This window comes from Ixodes scapularis, unplaced genomic scaffold (genome assembly GCF_016920785.2).
Source record: "Ixodes scapularis isolate PalLabHiFi unplaced genomic scaffold, ASM1692078v2 PGA_scaffold0__279_contigs__length_252992795, whole genome shotgun sequence".
In the NCBI taxonomy this organism is placed as follows: Eukaryota; Metazoa; Arthropoda; class Arachnida; order Ixodida; family Ixodidae; genus Ixodes; species Ixodes scapularis.
In genome coordinates, this window is record NW_024609835.1 from 58,886,877 (window position 1) to 58,911,160 (window position 24,284).

Below are 24,284 nucleotides of genomic sequence, written 5' to 3' on the forward strand. Positions count from 1 at the left end.
CTGTTGAATTTGGTAAATGCCGTTACAACGATTGACGCGACAGAACTTCTGTGAAGTTGGACGATTGGCGTCGTAGTTTTGGTCCGAAGCGTAAAGTGCATGCAAGCGTTGAAGTGCGACGAGGGCCACCCGGGACAGTCGCTGCAGCCATTGCATTGATGGGAGTGTGCGTACTCTCTGAACGTGCTTTGCCGCGGAGCGCTGGGAATTCGGATAAGCTAACCACTGCGATCTACAGACGGGAGCTCGGTAAGTGACGTGACGGAAGAGAATATTGACCTAAACGTAAAGTCTCTGGTGTGACCCACGCATACGTTATGGTTTTGGTGGCGTGATACGTCGTGGAGCAGCACGTCTCGGGTTTCATTTGCACTTCGTGGAAGCGCGAGCCCAGTTCATCATACTTCATCGCATCACATGTCCGAGCGCAGTCGAAGACGGGAACACACACGTCCACGAACACAGATACGAAAACCGCAAGTCATTGGGCCTTCCTTGTGCGCGATTGGTTTAGCGATGATAGAGCACATACAGATACATGAAAAACACCATGACGTTGCACTTTCGATGCCGTTTGATTGGTCCTATCGGCTTATGGTGTCGGCTGTGCACTTAATGTGAGACAGAATATAGGACAGCACTACCTATTCGGCTATTTTCTTATTATTTATTTTGTGTGGAGAGCTTTCAGCACGATGATGATGATGATCATCATCATCATGTCTTTATTTATGCTCCCATAAACAACAATTTCCATGATCACTCCTCTAGCACTCAGTAAAGCTCAGGGATCGGTTCTCAGTGGCTGGAAAGTTGTCGTCTGTGTATTTCTCGTAGTATAGTCGTTTCCATCGGTAAAACGACAGAGCTTGACTATTTATGATACCGTATGTTTCGCACCCAGTGTATAGTCCGCATGGAAAATGTCGGTTTTGAAGGCGAAAAAAAGCGTTTCTTTAGATAATTTCCACTTGGAGCATAATCCGCACAAAATTCTCCTACATAGCACATCCTGACAAATGCCTGCTTTAGGAGCTCAGAAAAAAGCCTCTATAATACAAAATCATAATTAACACACTCAGCCATTCACCAAATTTGTCAGGTGTCGTCATAATCAATGATTTAGAAAACATAAAGCTTCGCATATTTTGCACAAGTACAGTTTCAACTTTTCGATATGTATACTCCGCGTACTCCATTCCAGAAAAGAGGGTAACCATTACATAATGCTATGTTTGTGACTGGGCAGTGCACTGTCGTTCTTAAGCTGTAAGTTGGCTCACTTAGCTCTTGTTATTCGAGTTCAGTGGCCATAAGCGGTACAGCGTCCCGCACTTTAATTGCTCTTGTCCGCTTCTTACATGCATCCCAGATTCGCGAGTCGACAATGAACGGTCAAGCATCGTTAATTTAATTGCGTGACTTTAAGGTATATGTCGCGATAAATACAACGTCCTATGTAAATAAGCCGATGTGCATACCTGGGTGGCAGCTAGAGATTGGAGCCTCTCCGTTGTCTGCCCTGGGGAAATGATCCCCAATTAGCAACGTCGGTGGTGATAGCGGCAAAAAACGCCAACTTTCGATATTGCGGCACAAACATTAAATTTTAAGAAAAAAATGGTAGGACGTATGTTTTAGACTGCCGAGCCATTAACAAAATAATAAAAACAAACGCAAGGGAAGTTTATATATATCTGCCGCTCGATGCGCTCGTAGAAGTCAGTGTGTTCGAAGTAGCAATCTAAATGCATAAAGTTTATGCTTCCGCGCAACATCGCTCACGATGTCCCATTTCCTTGTGCTGTCTGCAGGTGTCCACTGTCGTGCCAGGGGCTCGGATGCACTCAGCGCTCTCCTGGAGGCGAGACTAGTCAGAGGCCGCCATGACATGCAGAGTGTATGACTACAGAACTCTACTCAAGGTGAGTCTCAAGGGCCTATTTTAACATTGTTTCCTGGTCTTTTTTTTTAATACGAAAGCATTAACTGCCCCATGGGGCGAACCGGCGTTACCAGGATTTGAGGCCGCGAAAAACGGCGCATAAATTCGCCTTTCCCATGTCTGTAGTTGCGAAACAAGGAATAAATTCCCATTGGGTACGACGCGTTATAGTTCCAAGGAACGCCACCCCACAGAGAAGCCCTCTCTATGGCGCTGCGGCCCGTGCGTCGGTAAAACTTAGGGGGTGGCGTGCGCGTGGCCTACCCTCTCGCCCCTCTCGGGTCACGTGTCAGATGTGTCCGGAGTGCCGGAGGCCCGGTGCCTGCTGTCTTTCGCGCCGCGGACAGCGGGGCGTGCTGCTTGAAGGATTAAGACGTAGCTTATAACCAGTTCTACGCTATTTTTTTTTTTTACATTTTATGGAACTTGTAGAATCTTGAGGCTTGTTCGCACATTTGCGACGGTGTAGAAACCGGTTTTAAGTCTCTTGTGACTGCTCATGACCGGCTGCAGTGCTGCGCAGCCGGTCGGGAGTAGTCACAAGAGGCTTAAAAACCCGTCGTGTCGCAGCCGGCCGCAGTCAAGCGCAAGTGCATGAGCATGCCTTTACTGTACGCGTTAAAGCAATCGTGTCAGGTGTACCGGAACACATCTGTGGGTAATTTCTAACGATAGAAGTAACATGCAAAGAGTCGTGTGCTGCTAAATTGCTCTACAAAGCTCTTTGTGTTTGCTTTCTAAAAAAAAAGGGTTGATACAACAGAGAAATGTATGGACCTATAAAGAAAAGTAAGAACATTTTAGAGCATCATATACATACACTTTCACTTTCCTTTGAAATGGGAGAAAAGCTTTCGTTTAGGTGTTTGCTTTGTCAGTCGAGGATGCCCAGATATTTGGGCAGGACGCAAAGTTATTTGATCCGGTAAAGCTTCCACAGCCACATATGTTCCACTGCACAAAAATGTTAAAGAGGGACACACACTCAACAAACATACTGTGGTATTTCATACACAAACGTCGCAGCCAAGCTTTTATTTCTCAATGAAAAGACATTTTTATTATCACTTTTGCATGCTCAACAATAAACAAAACGCTCAATAGACCTATTGCTAAATTGCCCAAGCATCAAGGAGAATGCAGGGATTGGTGTTCCACTTGCTGCACGTGCTGGCATCAGCAGTAGCAACTTTTCTAAAGCAAATGCCTAAAACAAATTGCATCTTACACGTGCGTTCGTCAACGGTGGGAAGGAAGTGGCCGAGTGGGCTAAAGGCTGAACACCATGGAACGAATTATGTGACGAATGACTGGCGAACGCCGCCCGACGGCACGTTCGCTTTGCGCGCGACATAGGAGCCATTGTGTTGATTCCACGCGCAGAGCAAACGCCGCCGGGCAAAAATCGTCGGTTATTCGCAGCATATTCGTCCCATGGAGTTCAGCGTCCCAGCTCGGAGCGTGGAGCGAAAGCTTGCGCTGGGAACCTCCTGGGTTCGATTCCCTACCGCCCCCGCCCGTTTCGATCTGGATGAATTTCGTACCGGCACGCGTTCGTGTAATCACTATTGTGTAATGCATGTTAAAAATCCCAGGTTAGCGGTTGTACTGCACTGGCTAAATTTCTCATCTGCAGCTAAGAGACCGATTACCCGTTGTGGCGTATCTCCATGAAGGCTGTATAAACATACAGAGCAAACCAAGTTTACGTTCGTCAACGCCTTATTTTGGTTATTTACTTCGATTCTTTTATACGGGGAAGGCGTGTGGCTCGTGGAACACCAATCCCTGCATTCTCCTTGATGCTTGGGTAATTTAGCAATAGGTCTATTTAGGAGAGGCACGAATAACACTGTAATACAATGGATCGATTTATTAGTCCATAATCACTATAAGTAAATAGAATAATCAGAAGACAGTTTTTTTTCTTCGACGGACTATTAGCGCCGAAATGTTTTCGTGGCGCCCTCTTATGACTTCCATTCGTGACGTCACGCTTAGGATTTGCCTCGCTGTGACGTCACGAGCGGTGATTTTGGCTACATATTATCAGTTGCGAACTAAGTTCGATGGTATGTGTAAAAAGCCCGATGGAAGCTTGAAATCATCGCATTCTTAAAATTACACCACGGAAGTTGACAGTATGACATTGTTCTTATTTCGGTGGAGGAAAGCAGAATTACAAAAAATAAAGACATCATAATGAACGTTTGGTCAACCTTTGAATGCCGACCAAAACGGCCTTTTTGCTCGCCCATGTCACCAATAACCCCTTCTGTTTCTTTTTCTTCTACTACTGAGAAGTTCTCCTCCATGTCACTTTCCACTTTTTTTTTTACCTAACCACAGTTTCGGCTGTTACACAAAATGATCAACTGTCACCAGCTCGCCTGCACACTTCCGGTCTTGTCGTTAGGCCATATATGTACACGGAAAGATGTCCTCTGCTTCGTCATGATATGGTGTAAGCAATACACATCCAAGTGATCTGTTACTGTCGATTCTAGGTGTGCTGCCATACCATCCCGACGTTATTCGCCTGTTTTTGCACATAGTTCTGTTCTGCAGTAGCAATATCTAGGTCGTCTGACAGCACTTGTAATTTGCAGTAGTATTGTCTCTAAGTTTCGGGTCCTATCGCCACTTCAGACTTGCTTACTGATACACTAAACGTTGCGCGACTCCAAGATGTGTCTCTAGTGAAAACGGCAAGAATCGCAAGACCCACGTTCCTTTCGAAGCCCAAAACGCAATAACATAAAAATTTACCCAGTTCTGATTTGCTGTTTTGTTCTAGTCACACATTTTCCACCAACATATATTTTTTTCTAGAATTTTTTAGAACCGATAGTTTTTTTCTTGCACGATTTGAAATAAAATTAGCCTATATATATATTTATTGGGGTTTAGGGTTGGACCGTTCTGTTTTTGTTTGTTTTTTTCTCTCGGGGGGAAAAAAAGAAAAGTGTTTGTTCAGCTTTCGTCGCGTAGTCAGTCTCCCCTGGGTTGTTTGCATTCTGAGGTTTCGTTTTCTACGTTTCATAAGCATAATCGATATTCGGGTCGACTTGGCAGAGACCGGTCTCCTTTTTATGTGTGAGCGGCTTCGCCTGTTTAGGTCGGCTCTTTACATTCGCACGTTTTTCATTTAATTTTAAACAGTCAGCCGTAAACGTTTTCGTTGATCGATCCGCCGCACGAAGTTGAGCGACTTCATTCGTGTTGTGTCTGGGTTTTTCGGATCCTCCTCCTGAAACATTGGGGGAATTATAAGTTGGTAGACGACTGGTTGGACTAAGAAATACACTTGATTAGGAAAGGATAATAATGCAACTTATTCTTTCTCATGTTAGTGTAATTTTTTTTTCTCTCATGAAGTTAGGTTAGCCAATGTGCTCGTTTTGAAGGCAATAGATACATTTGGTCAACCTTCTTATAGCATGGCAATGCATCAGCTCTTAGTCATTGCGATTCTGTGTTATCCGTACATTCTTCCGCGAGGCCGTGTAGAGTGAGCGAACTACGCGTCCAGCATTTTATAGCAACATATCTACACGCCTCTGTTACTCATTGAGTACACGCTCTGAGGATTGGTTTTATAGGCAATTACAATTACAGTACCAGTAAACAATCCCGATGTTTCCTGGGTAGCAATTAATTACAATTACTCCAGGATTAAACAATTATAACTTAACGTTATTTTTAGATATTTTTTATTGATCTATAAAGAAACAATCACAAACCTAGGTATACTCGACGTTCTTTTTGGAGTCGCCCTGCTAATTTTTTTTTTATAAGAATCCACTAGTTACTTGGAATATATTTTTCTTCAAGTGACAATCCCTGTTTACTTTCGAACGAGATATCTATATTTCTCGTTCTATATCTTAACAAGGACTAAACCAACTCTTTAATTAACTACTGAATCCTTTCATTTCATGCGGAATAGAATAGATATAAGCATTGCCGTAAGCAACAAAAAAAAAAAAAAACACTCCAGCTGTGATTTATTGATGTGGCATTGTGGCTCACACTATGTTCCAGTGGAGTGGCATGTACACATTGAATCACCTTTATCGCATAAGAATTTATAATAAGTATGCCCGCCTTAAGTTTACGTCTGGGCCGGTAATACAAGTGTTACACGGGCACAGTTAACCGCAGTTAAGTCACCTTTAACTGCTGTTACGCGGCGCCACTGTTACCGCGCTATACTCCTGGACAGCTACTTCAGAAGAAGTGAAGAGTGCGCGTGCACTGCTGTGATGGGTGCTCAGTATGCTCAAGCACATGTGCGCCCATAGCTTTGACTGTATAGCCGCAGAATGTTTTCTGCAAGTATTGTGTAATAACGGTGACTAAGCGTAACTACAGTTAAGTGTGCCCGTGTAAAAAGGGTGTATAGACAGCTTATCAGGAAAGAAAGCACCGCAAAGGCTGGGGCGCGTGAGCATCTTGAGACGCGGTTTGAGTCCCGCTCAGTTCATGCGCTGGCCTTAGCAGCGCTTGCTTTCACCCAGTCTCAGCTGAGACGCTGTTTCTAGCAAGCCGGCCTGGTTTCTTCTAATCGATGGCCAGTTCGAAAAGTGCATATACATTACGACTTCTAACTGTGGTATGCATCACGAAGTAGCAGTTACACGACAAAATATACATACTTAATAAGAAGAAGGGTTGGCATGATTCGTGAGAAATACATTGTTTTTTTTTTTTTGTAAAGTAATGTCAATTTCTTGCGACGCCACTTAATTGAGTAATCAATCGAAGTTTTAAAGGTATAGTTATGACTGCGAGTAATCGATTGCCGATCTTTCTCTTTAACGCGTCCGAGACTGTACTCCGATTTACCGTGCGCTCAAAATGGCGTCGCTTTAATATCCCCGTACTCGACTGCATGAGCGGCACTGCGGTAGACGTTCTGTTCGGGTCCCCGATGTTCCTTGAAACACTTGTATTACGGATAAGTCAGTAAATAAAGAGGAAAGCTGAAGCGCTGTACAGTAAGGGCAATGCCGCTTGGTCATACCGACAAACCCCGTGATCCCTTGGATGCGTTTTTGGTCTTCGAACGCTTGGCGTTCTCGTCGTGTTGACATCAATCTCATATTTATGTAGATTCGTTTGAAATAGCGTATACAATATGAAAGACCCATTCGCCGATCCAGTTTTTGCGACGGTGCTAAGCACATTTTGACTATAGACACTTTATTTTTTTTTTATAAAGGGAATAGAAGGGGTTAAATTCTTTCCTCACAACCCCAAGATGTGTAAGCGTGACAGAAAGAAATCCAGCGTAGCTGCCTAAAACGGGCTTCTCGAATGGATCATTCGTAATGTTGGAGAGTGTGCCTTGGGGTCGAGGACCGAAGGTCACAGTTACTTACGGTCAAATGTCAAATAGAGAACGTCGTTACACTTTTGTGTGTGTGTGTGTGTGTGTGTGTGTGTGTGTGTGTGTGTGTGTGTGTGTGTGTGTGTGCGTGTGTGTGTGTGTGTGTGTGTGTGTTTGGAGGAGGAGGAAGAGGAGGAGGAGGAGGGAGGCAGGGGTGCAAGCCTAAGGATTGTATTTTTGGCTGTCGCGAAGAGGTGCTTTTCGTTCGCCATCTCAACAATCTGCTGCTTCACGGCAATCGCTTGTACAGTCAAGTCACGAATGCCGTTTCCTCGAAAAAACAGTTCGCCCTCCGTGGTTGAACTGTTTTGTCGCTCTTCGGACTCGTAGAACGGAGAGCTTTAAGCGGCTTAAAACTAAATCGCGTCGCACATTTAGGACCAGGAGGTCTCACTGCGTTCCGGGAGACTCGGGGAATTCTATCTGGAGTCGAAATACTCTCGGCTACTGAAGACGCGACCGAAATTCCAACCGCGTGGGAAGCTGGAAAAATAAAATAAAAAGACAAAAAATAAAGAGACTCCGCGTAATCGCCCGCGCTTTATCCACGTTTTCGGTGGAATCGGCACGTTTTCCTATTTCGACTCGCTGCTGCGCCTTTTATTTCTTATTCGACCAAAGTTTCAGTTTCATCGATACGATATCTCCCGGGAAGCGTTGTTTTGCCAGCCTTAAAGCGAACCTCTTTTACAATTCATAAGGCGCAGTCTTTTGTTCGGTCTTGGCGGGATTACTCGTGCGGTGCCCGCAGAGTTGGGATCGTAAAAACAGGGGACTAGTGAATTATTGTCGGAATCTTAATGCTACGGACTGTGTGAGGCGAACACACGCGTAACAACCGCCTCGCCCCACTAGCGAAATAAACGAGAAACGCTGTTTGCACACCCGCGGAATATTCCTTGGTGGGAATTCGTGTCTTTTTTTATTCTATTAAGTCATTCAATAGTCTTTAAATAATGCGATAATAATATTTCCGGCTCGCCGAAGGGCCGGTTTTCGTCACGTTGCCGGGTAGTGTCTGCTGTTGCTTTGTTCACCGACTGTCGCGAGATGGCCTGTAGCCGCCGTGCGTTCGTTGTAGTTTCTAACGCACCGAAAATGGTTGCACTTTCTGATACAAGTTGCAGCGTGGAAAGACAGCGCGCTCTTCGTTATTTTTTTTTTTTTTTTTTCACTCCGCGGGTTTCCAACTCCGGCTTTAAATATTTGATTACATCCGTCGGACCTTTCCGAGTTGCACGGCGCATGCGCGGATGCCCTTATAGAGTGACGGCGACGTCAGGAAAAGGGGAACGTGACGCGGAATGAAGCGCATTATTGCACTTTGACGTGGGGAGGGTCGGGGATCCGCTAATGATGACGTCGTGCACAGGCCTTGTCCCCTTTGTGGTGTTGGTTCGTTAAAACCAAACTCGTCGGCGACGGGAGCGAGGCCCAAAACATAGCGACAATCAGTGTTTGGTTGGTCGGTTTCGCGGAGGGTCTGTTGAAAAAGACCGAGCTAAGCCTCGCCGTTCTGGCAAAGGCCGCTCAATTCGTTTCACTCGGAGTAATCTACATGAATGGTTTTACTTACGGTTACCTCCTGTCAAGCCTTTAAACATCCACCTGTTTTTGTTTTTTTTTGTGCTTGGTTTTTTGGCATATGCGCTTTCGCTACACAGAGCGACAGCACGCGGATTATGAGTTGACAGTTAATTGAATGCTGTACGTTGTGTACTTTGGATGCGCTATTTCTTTTTTTTTTTTTTTCGTGTAATCAATCATTCGTTTTCTCGGCTTTGAAAGGCGCAATCTGTATTTATGTATTATTAGAATGCTGGTGTCCAAAAACAATCTCCTAAAATGTCTTTGCGGGCGTTCGAGCGCGACTCTGCACAATGTTCTGTTTTCAGCGGCACACACGCATGGAGGACGCCATCCGAATCTACAAGCTGGCGCTTATTAATCGTACATTACTTTTAGTTTTATATATATATATATATATGCGTTCTTTTGCGTGTCCTTGCTTGTGTGATTACTATTTTAATCGCAGTTAACGTGAACACGGTAACAGGCGGCATCGAGTAAAAAATAAATGAAAGAAAGACCAGTTGAACTGCAGTGATGCAGATGCGTTGCAGTGCGCTTCGGGCCGTTATATAGAGTGATATAACATTACCCGAAGCCACGCGCTTTCGTGCTTCGCTACCTCTCATTAATATGGTGCATTTATTTACTCATTTCTTTATATGGCAACATAAATACAGACTTAGTCAGAAGTGCAGCACGTCGGCGAATATTTATCGTGAAAAAGGGGGCGAATAATATAGAAATATCTCCTAAAAAAAGTATAAACTTGTTTCTTCTCAATACCGAAAGTGACTATAGTAGTATTTAGGTAAAGCAGTTCGCTCTTTTTTGAGACCGGTGCGATTCGAAACCTTCACGACGAAATGTTACTTAAGAGAGCGTAATGCACAAAAGGCTCGGCCAGTGATATCTGGGCGTGCTCGCGACTCCTTCGTTCTTCTCTGCTCGGACGACGGTGTTGCGTTGCAGGCAACCGGAAATCTCAACGGGCTTTGCATACCCGAGAACCGCGAACGTCTTTTACTTCTCAAAATTCAATCATTCAGAAGCGCAGCCTCCTCGATCTGGCCGTAAGTGTCATGAGGCCACGAATACAGTCCTCGGTCTGTTGCTGCATAATAACTGCACGAAAGGCTCCGCCCTTCCAATTCCCCGATTCAAATTCGGCGTCACTAAGCCGGACAGTACGGACACGGCACTTTTCTGACGTCACAGCCGACGATCCGATTAGGTCAAACAAGCAACACCAAGAGTCCATCGCAGCAAACTATATGCACAATTCTTCTGTGTCCTTGGCAGACTATGGAGGCACAAATAAGAGTGCAAAACAAAAGAAGAACGTAAAGAAACGGGTCTCTTCGAGAGGTCGTCCTAAGCTGGACAGGACCGGAGCTGCTGCTCCTGTCCGGGATTGGGTACACCGCCACCTTGATTAAGCGGACGACAAGAAGCAAGCTACAGACAGTCAGCCGGAGAAACGAGCGACGCCGAGGGAATAGTCCTTATCGTCGTGGACGGACCGGGGAACGACTAATCCGCGAGATTTCTGTCGACTCGGCGGCCTCGGCTGCAATCGCGACTACGCGATTTTCCTCTTGGCCGAACCAGGTCGGCGGCAGGAGTCCAGGCCCCGCGTCGCCGCCGCCATGCTCGTCCGATAACAACTACGAGGCAAGGCCTGAGTATGACGTCATCGTTAGTGGATCCCGTTGTGACACGCCGCGAGACGCGCTGACGGCGATGCTGACGCAAGCTGCTGGGCGGCGCTGCGTGGTTCCGCCAGTCATGACGTTGCGTCGTTGGCCAGCCTGGACGGCTCTCCTGTTTGGGCGTCCACTTACGCGGTGCGGCTAATCGAAAACCGATGTCAGCCAGCAGGCCAGTCATTAGCCCACGACCGGGACCCTATAAATAAGCGGTCCTGCGGCCGTGGTCTCCGCGTAGTCGAAGCCGAATCAATAGAGAAGCCGGCCCCGCCGCAGCGTCCGATCATACAGACGATGAGACGCTGCGCCACCGTCTACACTGAACAACTCGCGCGCCTTTTAATCCACCGCGTGTTTGCGAGGCTGAAAGGAATAAATATTTGGACCACCACAGAAGTTACTGCCACGATTGTGGACATTTTGCTAGATTACCCTTTAGGGTGTTTCAACGTCCTTCTGTTTAGGGCGGTACCATCCTTTGTGGTACCCGATGTGGACAGCAGGCGCTCACAGGTAAAATACAAAGAAATCGTCGACAACAAAATGTCGGCGTAGCGTAGTCAGCGCCACACTCTTAGAAAAAAGGGTCTGTATAGTCCTCCCTAAAGGGAGGAATGCTCTTGACACATATGTTCCTTCAGAAAGGGAGAAACTTTCGTCCCTTAAGCAGGGGAGGAAAAGTTCCTCCGTCGACTGCATCTCATTATGGCGGCCACGAATCGAGCAAATCGAGCTCGGTAAGGCTTAACGAGAACACTAAGTCTATTGCACGAAGCGAGAGGAGCAGGAAATAAAAACGTAACACGAGCTTTCCGCGAACTGTATTTATTTCCGAAGTTTCTTTACCTTTGCAGGTAAAGGAACTTACATTTCGAAAGCATGCAGTCACTCAGTCTTCTCATCGTCAGCACTGCGATGTTCAACGGAGACAACCGGCACTCAGTTCGCGCACTTTATGTCCTACCTTTGCAATTCCTCGAGCCACAATTCCTTCGTCAACCGTTGCGTCAACCGCACATCACGGAGGAGTGAAAATCATTCGCCCGCAAAACCAAAAGCCGCTCTCAAAAAAAAGCAAATCCGAAGCAACCTCTTGGCTTATCTCAGCACGGTAACACGAAATTATGGCGTAGCCGCGTAGCGTAAAAGGATGTTAAATCGCTTGCCACCAGATGGCAGGGTCAAGCAGAGTAATCGCACGTAGCTAGGCTAGGTGGCGCTAGGTACCGCCCAATTCATGTTTTACAAAAAAATATTTTTATTTCCTTACGCCACAATTGCGTTTCCTTTTCTTCGGAATCTCTAACACATGTAGACACGTTGCGCACACTACAAACATCAGGTCAACATATATTGAACGCATACACAGGCATCGCACATACAGACATCAATACAACAGCACACTACCCCGATCACTACTACCGAGCCCTGCGTTTCCGCCTTTTATAGTGGTCGTTTTGAACGTACGGAATTTTTCGGTGACTCCCTAAGCAAAAAAAATATTCCGAACATGTTCATTTTTTCCCAGCAATGTCATACATCTGAGGCTATTTTTAGTGGCTCAGGGGATGAATCTCTTATTAAAAAGAAGACGCTCGATCATGCCATAATTATTTGAAAGCCAATAAATCGAGCCGCTCCAATGTGGTTCTAAGCCATGAGTTTGTTTTCCCGCATGGCCCTTCGTAGCCAGTATTTATATTGTAGTGTTCGTTTTTCTATTTGTGCTGTTCGCGCAAAGCTGCAATTGCCGTCTTGAATTAATCTCTGTAGAGCGGATATCCACTCAGCTGGAAGTGATGCTTCATGGGCACAGAAATCGCTTTTCGATCAACTTGAATGCAGTCAAAGCCGCGACTTCCGACAACTGTTAAGTGTACGGAGCTGCGCCGTTGCGAGCTCGAAAACTTCTAGCGCTCATCCCAGCGCGCCACTTAGAGGGCAGTTTCTACAGGAACCGTAATATATTTAAACAGTAAAATAAAGGATAGCGTTTTTTGTTTTTTTTTCGATTTTGCCTGTCTTTTTTTTTAATGCTAAACTTCCATTATAAATATACGTACTTTCCGTCATACTTTCGTAGTGTTGTCTTTTCCCCAGAGCGCAATCGCTCTCGGGGACCGACAGTCACATTGGCCACTGTACGATAGGAGCTTACCGTTCAGACCAGCGTTCCAACATGACTATCCACACGTCGATCGACTGCACCTAATCCCTCAAGTGGTTTTAAACTCTTTAATGTAAAGCGGAATGTCATCCTGCGACACCCCGGCCCCTCCGATAACGGCCCGACCAGCGGCATCAATGCCCGACAGTTTACGCCATCTCATCTTGTTGTTACACCACTGATACGCGAACACACGGTCACATCGGCGATAATTCCAGTCTTCTATTCACAACCCACAACACTGCCATCACGATGTCGCTGACACGAAGAAATACAGAACCACGTTGACGATGTTGCTGACACGCAGAAGAATCACGTTGAACGCCGGTTGGCACTCGGCACGGGACAACGGAACCGAACTCAGCACGGAAGGCACCCAGGCAGCCGGCAGGAAAACCTGCCTTCCTTGGACGCAGTTCCCGCGATTTCCATAACGTCGAAAACGTCGACACAGCTCCGCGTGGTTTCGCTACTGTAGTTCCGCGTGTGTCCCGCAAATTGGAGACGGCCGTCTTACCCAGTGTATGTAGCGCTGCTGACACTGCTCCGGAACTTCGCTGTTTCTAGCGGCTTCGTTAGCTCGTTTGATAAAATTAGTGGTAAAAACGTCAATGCAACCGAAATGTTCTGCACGTTTGGACTAGAAGACGGAATTACAGGCGGCCTTTGCTGCCGCTGAAGCTCAATCAACTCAACATTAATTTATTAAACAACGTGCGCGATGTGCTCGAAAAACGAAACCGAAAGAAGATGGGTCGGGAGGGCGAAAGCTTTCTCCGGTCTGCCTGGAGGAGGAAAACGTCTCGGAGAATAATAAGGACTTTAATTTTCCTTTCATCGGTCTGGGTTTGTTTATGTGTGTTTTGGTAAACAAAAATTAAAAAAAAAAAACTTTACAAAAAACAAAAAAAAACAACACTTTTCTGGGGATCGAACCGTTGACCGCTTGGTCAGTAGCGCGATGTTCTACCCCTGCGCCAACTGAACAAGGAGGAACTCGCCCTCTTCCTTTCATCTGAACTGCCGTTCCTCCCTTCTCTGGGCAACTTGTCCGCAACAAGGAGGAACAGTCGCTTTTGCTACCTTTCTCCTCCCTTTTTTCTTAGAGTGCAGGATCGCGTGCAGGGACACGCTCACTCACGCGCTTCGAAACAAGAAAAAAAAAAAAGCGTTCGGAACAAAATGGCCAGATGTCATGGCCCTAATGCCCGAGTCCCACTAGAGCGACAAACAGAAACAACCAACAGCGACAAGCCTCCAACCAGATTCTTTCGCGATTTGACAGTATTTGTAGAATAAAGGAGGCTATGCTCAAATACGAGTATCATGCACGCGAGAGTATCTTTGGCAAGCTCGCAATCGCTCGTGCTTACTTCATGAGTACGGAAGAACTAAAAGCCATTCAAAGGCATACTGTCGCGAGCGTGCTGCTTGTGTTGGAGGCTTGTCGGTGTCGGTTGTTTTTGTTTGTCGCTCTAGTGGGACTCGGGCATAAGCGAAGCGCACATGAAGGCACTCCAGATTACCCAAGCACACGGTGTAAGATGAAGACAGCGGGCTCCTCGCGACGGGCCGATGAAGTTCGCTTTTCACTCTAGCTCTTTCTCTCTCACTATGGTTTCAAGCGGCGCCGGCAGATGACTCGTCGACCCGTGGGCACGGCACAAGACGGCTCGTGCCGCCTCATGCTTCACACGCGCAGAGCTCCAGCGAGGTTGTCGCACGTGCAGAAAGACCACGGTGTACCAGGGTGTCATGGCAACGAGATAATATTTTTCGCTCTCACACAGTTTCATTCTTTGGCCGCCGGTGACACTGTCAGTCGCGGGCACGGTGGCCGCGGAATGATGCAGCCTTTCGGATGCCCTTCGAACGAACGCTATCTGATTCCTCGCGCCGTGCGTTCAGCCCCGCCGTGTCCTCACCTAAAGGGTGTATCGTACACCGTGCCCAAGCACCAAGATGCATACTGCGAGAGTAGTTACCCGCGCTGCGCGTGCTGGCATCTGCAACACTAACCCTTGTAGAGCAAACATCGAAAATAAGTGGCACTTGGCACGCGCATTCATCAACACATTTATACTTCCTCCCACCTTAGCATGAACCTCGCTGCACGAGCGTTCGCGCAGCGAGTGCTCCAGTCAAGGTAGTCAAAGCTAGCCGCTCGCGCTTGCACACCCTTCGCACTTATTCCATGGTGAGGTGAGACGGAATACTGAATCTCTCATGCTGGTTACGAGAGTTCGTGTAGCGCGTGTATCTACATTTGAGCATTCTCCTTGGTAGCTTGCGTGTAGATTAGGTACAGCAATGTTAGGGATTTTATTAGGGTATCAACACTTTGGGTCCTCCGAGCAGCTCGAGGGACTCGAGGCTCGGTCAATGATATCTGGAATTTTTATAATAGGGGGCCCCCACGGCCCCCTATTATAAAAATCCCGAGTATCGTTCGATTGACTCAGACTGGTAAGAGGCTACGGCTGCGTATAGTATGGTTACGAAAGCAATTACAACGTCAAGGAAGGGTACACGTACGAGTCATTTTCTGAGAAAAAGAATATGAGGAGGTGTTGGGCTTAAAGCGACAATAGGGTGTAACAGGGTGAGCTTGACGTAATGAAAATCTACGTAACCTATTTTCAATTTCACTATCCGTGACTCTAGAGGAGGTGACGCTACCCAGCGGCAAAGTCTCAACCTTTAGAAACGACGAGCCCGTGGCTGCCGAAATATACAACAAAAAGTTTTGCGGCCTGGCGGCGAAAGCGCGAAACGAAGGAGTGTGGATCAAACGTACGCCGTTAGAATCGCGAACGAACATTAAAAAAAAAGCGTGAAACGACTCGATCCTTATTCCGCATGCAGCCATCCGAATAAAGCAAGAACACTTGATCGGGAGTCGGAACTGGAAAACAGCGGTCGGGAGTGAAGCATAAATTTGATTTATTGTACAAAGTAATTGGGACACCTTCTTCTTGAAAAAAACGTTAAAGGAGAACTGGCTTGACGTAACATGAAGAACAGTGTAATCGAACGTTTCGCCTCCCTTGCGGGAAAAGAGAACCGTGCTTTTCTCACCGAATAAATAAATGACGTGTCGTCGAACTCGCAGTTTCCGTACAAAGGTAGCTGCTTGCTATGGTAGTTAGGGGCAAGACGGCAAAATTTCAGAACTTTCCATTACCTGATTTCATAGTTGTAAGCGATTTTCAAAAACTTTCTTGGGGGAATTTAAGGTTGTTCTCCGTAGCAGGCAGCATTAATCATCTCCACGTATTCGCGGGTTTCGTTGCCTCTATCCTTTAACTGAAAAAAAAAAAAAAAAAAAAAAACCGAAAGTCGTTTAAACTTTGAAGTTTCTTTGCGCTAACTTCAGAAACTTTGGCAGCTGTTCCCAGCAGCTAGCCCTGCTTTTTGGTGGAGGCTCAGCGTTCATCAATGCGGCACGATAAACCGGGTTCTTTTTTTTTTCTCTCCCAAACACCCGGAACTTCGGCGGCCTCGCTTCGCGCGAGAATTGTCAGAGTAAATTTATATTCGCGGTGATTTGGAGACTCGCGTGCCAAGTTTTCGAGCAATTCGGCACGCCAACTGTTGCCGGACGCAGCGATTGAGGCCATTTGACGAGCGAGGGCGGCGGGACCATGCGTCGGCGTCTCATAATGTGCCTAGATGTCAGAGTGTTTCCAGCTGCCCTCCACCGGGGTCACGTGGTTTTTTGGCCGCGTTTTGCAATTTACCAGCTCCGAAGAGGTGACGATCGGTTTCCACCCGTTTTCCTCCTCGTCACGCGACAACGCAACGCCTGCTCCAGGGTGTAAGATAGACAGGTGGGGAAACGAGAGCCAAATGAGCGACCGAATTCTGTCCCCCTCGGTTTTCTTTTTTTTCTGTGGCGCCATCTATGTGGAGCACCGCGAACTCTCACTCCGGGTGGGCGACCGGTGGCGACCGGCTAAACTGACGGAGATGATTTCTCGTGGATTTTCAATGAAGGAATGTCGTGCTCTCGGTTTATTTTGCGCACTCTCCCATAAAGTTCCATGCAAATTGGATTCCAATTTTTTTCCTCTCGCCGCAGCGCCATCTGTTGCAATTCGGGGGTACCCGCAAGCAGACGAGTACACAATCCGGTCACGGCGCTGCGGTAGGCTTCTATGGGCCGTTTCCCCACCTGTCTATCTTACACTCTGGCCTGCTCCCTCTCAACCAAACTGCCCCGAAGCCGTCCGCCATTAAATTGCAAACGCTCCTCGCGGATTCAGTTGTTTCCTTTCTTAAATCTAGGCTCTCTTTCGTCTCGCCGTGCCACGTAGTCGAGGCGGCGCGTTTCCCGTCGCACGGAGAACCAAACTTCCGAGACTGGGTCCTTGAACCGAGTTGGAGACCAAGTAGGAGTCCTGGCCACGTTCTATTTTTCAGCCGGCAAGGAAGGACGCCCGTTGTATGCCCGGCGTGTAACCGCGTGCGAACCAATAAAGTGAGCATTCATTTCGTGGAACCAACCAGTTTGACCGAGCCACTTTATGCGACGAACGGCGGGCGTCGAGACTCTTTTACTTTTCACTCGGAGGAAAGCGGCGAGGCGAGGCCACTCGCCGCAGCTATAGTCACTGACCAGACTATAGAACGGCAGGGAGGTCGTTCCTACCTTCGATAACGCTATACTGCTTGGAAGGCGTCTCCGACTGGTGTGTTTACCGCGTCCAAAAAGGTGGTCCCTCGATTTCGGCCTGATGACGTCATAGAAACGTCATTCTGTCGCCGGTCGCGACCCCGGTGGTGTCCCAGCAGCAGCGGTGGTTGTGGCAGACGCCTGTTCCGCCGCAGGTCGCTCTCCAGTGTGCCAGTCCTCGGAAGCTTCTTCAGCCAGAAGTTGGGACGCCGTGACCGGCATTTCTAGGCCCGATTGCCAGGATCGCGACGTCCGAGAGACAGCAGGACACTCCGGCTTCTGTGACGTTACTCGTTGCCTCTTCGGGACCACTTTTGATGTACGGGCGGGATAGAACGCTAAACGCACCTCACTTCGTCGTCTCGTGAGCACCGAGCGTGCACGCGCAGCCGAGACACGGAGGAAGGCAACGGGCGCGTGCAGGAGGTCGGGCATCCGGAAGGGGTGCCGTCCTCATTCTGTCAGTGAGACGTTTCGGTGGCGCTTTCTTAGGGGCCCCCTCCGTGACGTCACGGCCAGGATTTGTCTCGCCGTGACGTCACGAGTTGTCACCCTGGCTACTTATCATCAGCTACGACATCAAGTTCGACGGTGCGTTAAAAAAAAAAGAAAAAAACATAGTGTAAGTTACGAGCCATCGCAATCTGATACAAACACCGACCAAGTTGACAGTCTTCGACGGTGCTCTTACGCTCGTCGTTTGGCCAATCGTGAAGAGCCAGGAAAGCCGACCGACGCTTTTGGTCGCGCACGTCGCTAATGACAAAGAAGACTAGCGACCCGGTATGCACCAATGCAGTGTTTAGAGACAAGCCCGCTTTACCCCTACCAGGTGTGGGCACTGCGCCTGCGCCGAAGCCAAATTCGGGAGGAGTGAAGCGTTTGCGCATGCTGCGCAGTATCGACAGCAGCGCCACCGCTGTTGCTTGACGCCAGTGATTTGAGTTGGTCTATACACCCTGTTTGGCACTAAGCCCGACGATCCGGCGGGGCCAACCAAGCTGCGCCAAAAGTGCAGGGTCACGGCGCTCATCGTCTTTTGCGCATTTGTTCTCACCGGCCAAACTCGCAAAACAAAAAAAAAGCGCACGATCACGCCGTATTTATGGCGCGTGATTGGTGATTCGCCGCATCCACGGTGATCGGAACCTGGGCTGCGGTCGGACTTCGTGTGAAGAGGAGTATGGTAACCGTGCATCTTGAAGTTTGCGCAGTAGTGAACGCTTCGTCTTTAGCGAGCAAACGAGTACGGAGAATGTGATCTCGGAAGTTCCATCGTATAGCATGAGCGCGATGATTACTTGGGCATGAGGGCCGGTTTGACTACTTCTTGCGAGTGATTCCAAGAGCTCTAACGACCCTGCCACGTGTACACACTCTCGTCGTTAGAGATAGCCCTTGGCTGGTTGTTGTTCAGTGGCGGTTTAACCGGATTCCCGAGGCGTTTGGCAGCGCGGCTGTTCCGAGTTTCTGTCCAAGATTTCGCGTGAATCAATGCTTCGGCTAATCTCACTTCGTTGGATTTTTGTTTTGTTTTTAGGGAACTTGTAAATTTACTGCCGCACTGCTGTCCGCACTCACCGGCAGTGCGGCGGTGAGTGCGAGCCATATTTATTTGACGCGACGATTGTATTTGTTGTTTCGCCACTTTTTTAGTCGATGCTCGCGCGAACGGAGCCAAGAAGTTGGTTATATTTTAGTGTCTCGTACCTGAATTTGTCAGCGATGGAAAGGCTGCGTCATTTGCGCCAAACTGCGCCATGAACAAAAATACGGTACATCTTGCACCAGAATGTCATTTTTGCTAAACATTGCGCCACTCCCGCGCCAAAATAAGCTCAAACGAAGAAGAAAAAAAAAAAAAAACTCGCCGATCTTAATATTCAGAGAAGTATGAGAAAAGGCATGTGGTTCAAATATGTATTCCCCAGCGTCTCTACTCACCGTGTTTTGTCTTGGGTAAGAGCACAGTGAAGGCTCAAACAAACACAAACCCCAACACACACGTACTACACTCAAAGTCGATAAAAGAACACGCACAGAAAGATGAATTCCACGATGTTGCCTTTTTGGCGCTGTGGGATTGGTTGCATTGGCTGGTATCGCACAGGTGAAACGAAGTATAGAAATTGCTCGTCAACCGCTCTTGCCCCGTCATCGTCTGAACTTTCAGATGATGTCAGGATCTAAATATCGCGAGAAAGATGCGCAAAATAGTGGGGTGATGGCTACCGTAATAAGACAAAACTAGGGCCTTTCACTCCCGATGATATAATTTTATTATCGTGTCGGCCACATGGCGCCACGCCGTGGCTGCAAGGTACCATGGCACGTCTGCCGCTGGATTCCGACCTGAATCGCCTCGCAGCAACGCGCGTACGTCAAGCTTCACCGCTTTGCACCGGAGCGTTAGGAGTAGCGGCTGGCATAGGGGACCGCCTGGGCTGGCGGAATTCGCTCGAAAAGTATTCTCAGAACTATTACAGTTCGACCTTCTTTGGTATTGACTGTAGGCTGGCCTCTACTTTTCAAAATACTATGTGTCATGAAAGGGAATAAAAGGAAACGCGGGGCTGTATTTGAATAAATACGGTCGTCAATGCAGTTTCCGTGCAGCAGTCAAGCGAAAGGGCAGCGAACTTTGACTTGATTGACCCTGGTTCAGACTCATCTAAAGCGCAATGCCACTTTTTAAATCGTTTCTGTGGGTAGGTTTTCACATTATTTATGAATGGTTGTTTTTTTATTTACAATTTATATGATATTTTGAGTTTTCTATGCTCAGAGAACTTGGAAGGTCGTATTTTAATGATAGACGTCTGGGCGGATATGCTGGTTTTTGCTGGCAATTGACTGGACTTACGTCTACAGGCTAAATAAGCTGTCGAGTGTAAAAATGGGTAGGTAGACGCTTCACCTCAACTAAAGTGTCGCGCTATGCTTCATTGCATATTAATAAAAATAAGCCTATTGTAAACGAAATTCATTCTGACCTGAGCCTTATTTCTAAAAAAAAAAAAACAAAAAAAAACATTTAGCGATGCAATCATTGTTTTTATTATTATTTTCAAGTGATGAGCAAGCAAACAGATGTTGGCATCTGCTTCAAAAGCGTTAGGGACTGCTCCAAACCTTTGTTTTGTCTGCTAATAAACCAGCTAACGAAAAAAAAATGGCGCTTCCACCCGTTTTTTTTTTTCGTTTTTTTTTAGTACAGAGAGAAAAAAAGGGGGAGAGGTTTATTAGCCGTATGGGTTAGTCTGAGCTCGTTTTTTTTTTTTTTTTTTACCCGGCTTCTTTAAAGAAGGAACGAAAAGCGGGGGGGGGGGGGAGAGGAGAGGAGAGGAGAGGAGAGGAGAGGAGAGGAGGGGAGGGAAGTTGATTCCGTTAAATATCAGAAATGATAGGAGGACAAATGAAATTAACACGTGCGTTTAGAATCTAGATTTTAGGTTAAGAGAAAAGAATGCTTCTATTGTTCGCTCGGCATGTGCCTCGAGATAGAAGGAACAAATGCACTGACTGCAGGAACGAAACATCACTGAAAGCAGTCGGAGCTGCGCCGAAGTCAGCGTCAAGCCGCCGAGAGCGAACGAATTGAGGAAAACCAATTTGTATTTCTCAGATATTCAGGAATCGTAATATAAAATTGAGTCTCTTGGCGTTAGATTTACCCCCATATCGGTTCCAACTTCCAGAAAACGTTTGTCTATCGTTTCCTTTTCGTGTAGGCGCGAGACGAGAAAGGGCAAGAAACTGAAACGCTCGGGATGGACGTTCTCGACTGGAGATGGGAGGCAACTCGTACGCCACGCAGCGTAACAAACAAAATACAAAAACAGACGCGTTCCAGAAATTTTTTCTCCTGGTCGGAGACAAGGGACCGGCGTCCTCTCCCGACTCTCTGGACGAAATCTGCCAGACGCGGGCTGCGAACTGCCCCTTGCAATTTGTTGGGTCGGCGGGAAATTACTCCCCTGGCGTTACTGCTGGGGATCAGTGCTCGGTGTCGGCGCCGATGGATCATTCTTTGTTTGTTTTGTTTTTTTTGGACACGAAGGGTGGCATGCAGTGTGCCGTTAATACCTGTCTAGCTTCAGATGTTGTTTCGAGGGGGATATTGAAGGGGGGGGGGGGGGGGGGGGGGATAATATTTCGTGTCTTAGAAAGGACCTGATGACGTATATCCGCGTCTCTTCGAGTTTCACGCTGGTAGACCGATGGTGGGCGGTGTTCTTCTCGCTGCTTCGCTGAGCCCGTCTCCCGGCTCGTCGTCGTTCTGCTTCAAAGAATATTGGAACACTCGCGACTATTCAAGTTGTGTCGTACAACCCTCCCCCCTCTTTTTTCTCCAGCCCGCCCCCTCCCCCGTTTCTCCGCCAGATTTCAAGCTGAACCTTTTGTCTCTAGTCTATAGCACAAACATCTTTGATGCTGACAAAGGCGTGGGCGCGAGCCCCTTGCTTTGGAAAGTGCCTTCAATGCGCCAGTTCCTGTGAAAACAAAGCATGCTGCTGATCTAGGCTCACGTACCTCTGCCCTTGTTTGCGCTACAGACATTTGGGAGATGGAGTTTAATATATGCATATACGAAGGAAAAAATAACTATAACAACAAATGGATTAGAGTTGAAACGAGCGATGGTCAAAGCAAAATTGGTTAGAAACGCCCAATAAGAAATAAATATTTGGTTCTTGGAGGTCTAAAAAGCTCGGGTATCTGTGATGGGTGCAGTAGAACCAAAAATGTTGTTCCAGCCCGGCGATGTAGAAGCGAGGCAAGATGAAGGGAATGTAGTCGGGATATAATTTGGCACGCCAACGAGGGGCGATGTAAATAGGGCGGGGGAAAATAAATTTCGTGATATAAAGCAAGGCATGGGAATGTTCTTCTTCTTGTTATCCTGTTATTATTATTATTGTTCCTTTTCTCACACGAGGCTGAATATAGGTACTCTCCCCCCCCCCCCCCCCCCCCCCCTTGACGGTATATTTTCCTCTCGCGCAGTAATGCCTGACCCAGTAGAAAATTCAAGTTACTTTTCTTTTTTTTACATACTAGCGATATTCATTTTGTTTTTCTTGCTTCAGTTTTAATTATATCTTACAGGCCCACCGCGTTGCTTTCTAGGTTGAGGTTCAGGTGACTTTTGCCTGCATTGTTAGGCTCCAAAGCTCTAAACACTTCTCCATAAAACAATGCATCATTGTTTCATGCGGTAAATGCGAACACACCGACCACCCTTAGTCGCTTGACATAAGAACAAAACCGCCGTATACCCCAAACAAAGCCAGCCCTCCAGAAACGCGACAACGCCTCACCAGTCGCGCATGCAAAATGACCTGCCAAAACCGCGCGCTCACAGAGTAGCGCCACGCCTTTTATTCATTCACTGATTTTTTTTTTCGTAATTTAAAATTTCAACCCCTCCCCCCCCCCCCCCCCCTTTTTTTTTTCTTTTTCTTTTTTTGGCATGGAGAGGTTTGAGACCGAAGGTACACAAAGAGCCATCGCCTTTTTCACACCGGGCTCTTCGGGAGAAAAAAAAAATATATATATATATATATATAAACGTCTGAGCTTTGGCGAATCCGTGTCTTGTGCCAGCCGGAAGAGTAGCAGCTGCTCCGTTCATCCTTTCGCTAACAGTGCGGTGGGAGCTATACACTTTCGCCGGACCAATGAACCGGATCCCTTTGACCAGCTGACCCCTCTCTTTGAGCGAGAGTATGTGCGAGAACGTGATCACGTGGTCCAACGCGCTCGCAGCTTTCTACCGCACTCTCAGCATGGGGGCGACCGGAATCCAGCGTCCCCCTTGCCTCCCTGTCGACGAGAGACACCAGCAGCGACGCGCTGATGTCTCCGATGTGTGGCGGTCATTAGTGGCGCGCTTTGGAGCCGCGGCGCTTAGTTTCGTCCACGCGCCCATCCATCACTCTTCTCCCTCCCTCCTCCGTTTTACCACCCTTTCTCTTTCCTGATTTATTTTTTTTTTCTGTCTCATTGTTCGCTCTTCCCCGGCTATAAACAAAAAGAGACGACGTAAATGTCCGGTTTCCTGTCGGCGCGCCGTCTGAGTTTTTATATATTTCCTCTTTTTTGCTGTGTATCAGATTCCAATACGTATAATTTTAGGCAGGAAGCGATCCTCTCTTTCGAACGTAACCGTCGTCGGAATGTTTTTTTCTTCTTTTTTAATATCCTTTCGTTCGCTTTTTTTTTTCGTCTTTCCGCGTGCGTGCGTGCGTGCGTGTGTGTGTGTGTGTCCCCGTATGTGTCCGTCCTTTCACTTTCGTTCTCGCCTGAAAGGGATTGTTCCTGTTTGTGTGTTTTCAATCTGCCCCCCTCCCCCCGCTTACCTTTTTTTTTTTTCTACTCGCGTTCTCGTCGTCTAAGTGTCTGTGTTCAGTGGCCATTTCCATGTCGTCTTCTGACAGGCGAGCTTTCCCTTCTCGTTGTTTATATGCTATACCATATATTACACGCGTAAAAAGAACAACTGTTTTTTTTTTTTTTTTTTTAATGTGTGCGCAGACATTTCTTCGCGTGAAATCGATATACGGACCGCAATAATGGGCTACCGGCGTGACATATACGCTATCGTTTGAAATGGAACGGCTATGTCAAATTTCCCTTCTTTTTTTCAATTTTTTTTGTTTTGTTTAATCTTGTTTCCCCGTCTGTCTGCTGCCGCGCAGGGAGGGCGATTTATACTTTATTGCCGCGTCGATTTTTTCCGTCTACCGCCGAACGAAGTATGTAAAAAAAAAGGGGGACTTGCAGTAAATTTCTGAACGGGTAGGGGGCAAGCGTGTACAAGCAGA

The 24,284-nt window shown here is 47.3% G+C and overlaps 1 protein-coding gene across 1 annotated transcript in view; it reads left to right on the plus strand.

Moving 5' to 3' along the window:
• LOC8039944 (galactosylceramide sulfotransferase) overlaps positions 1 to 24,284 on the plus strand; it is a 257,354-nt gene that overhangs the window by 151,821 nt on the left and 81,249 nt on the right. The window contains exon 3 of the mRNA XM_042288588.1: positions 1,815 to 1,925. Coding sequence (XP_042144522.1) covers positions 1,887 to 1,925 — 39 coding nt within the window. The 5' untranslated portion in view covers positions 1,815 to 1,886. The remainder of the gene's footprint in view (positions 1 to 1,814; positions 1,926 to 24,284) is intronic.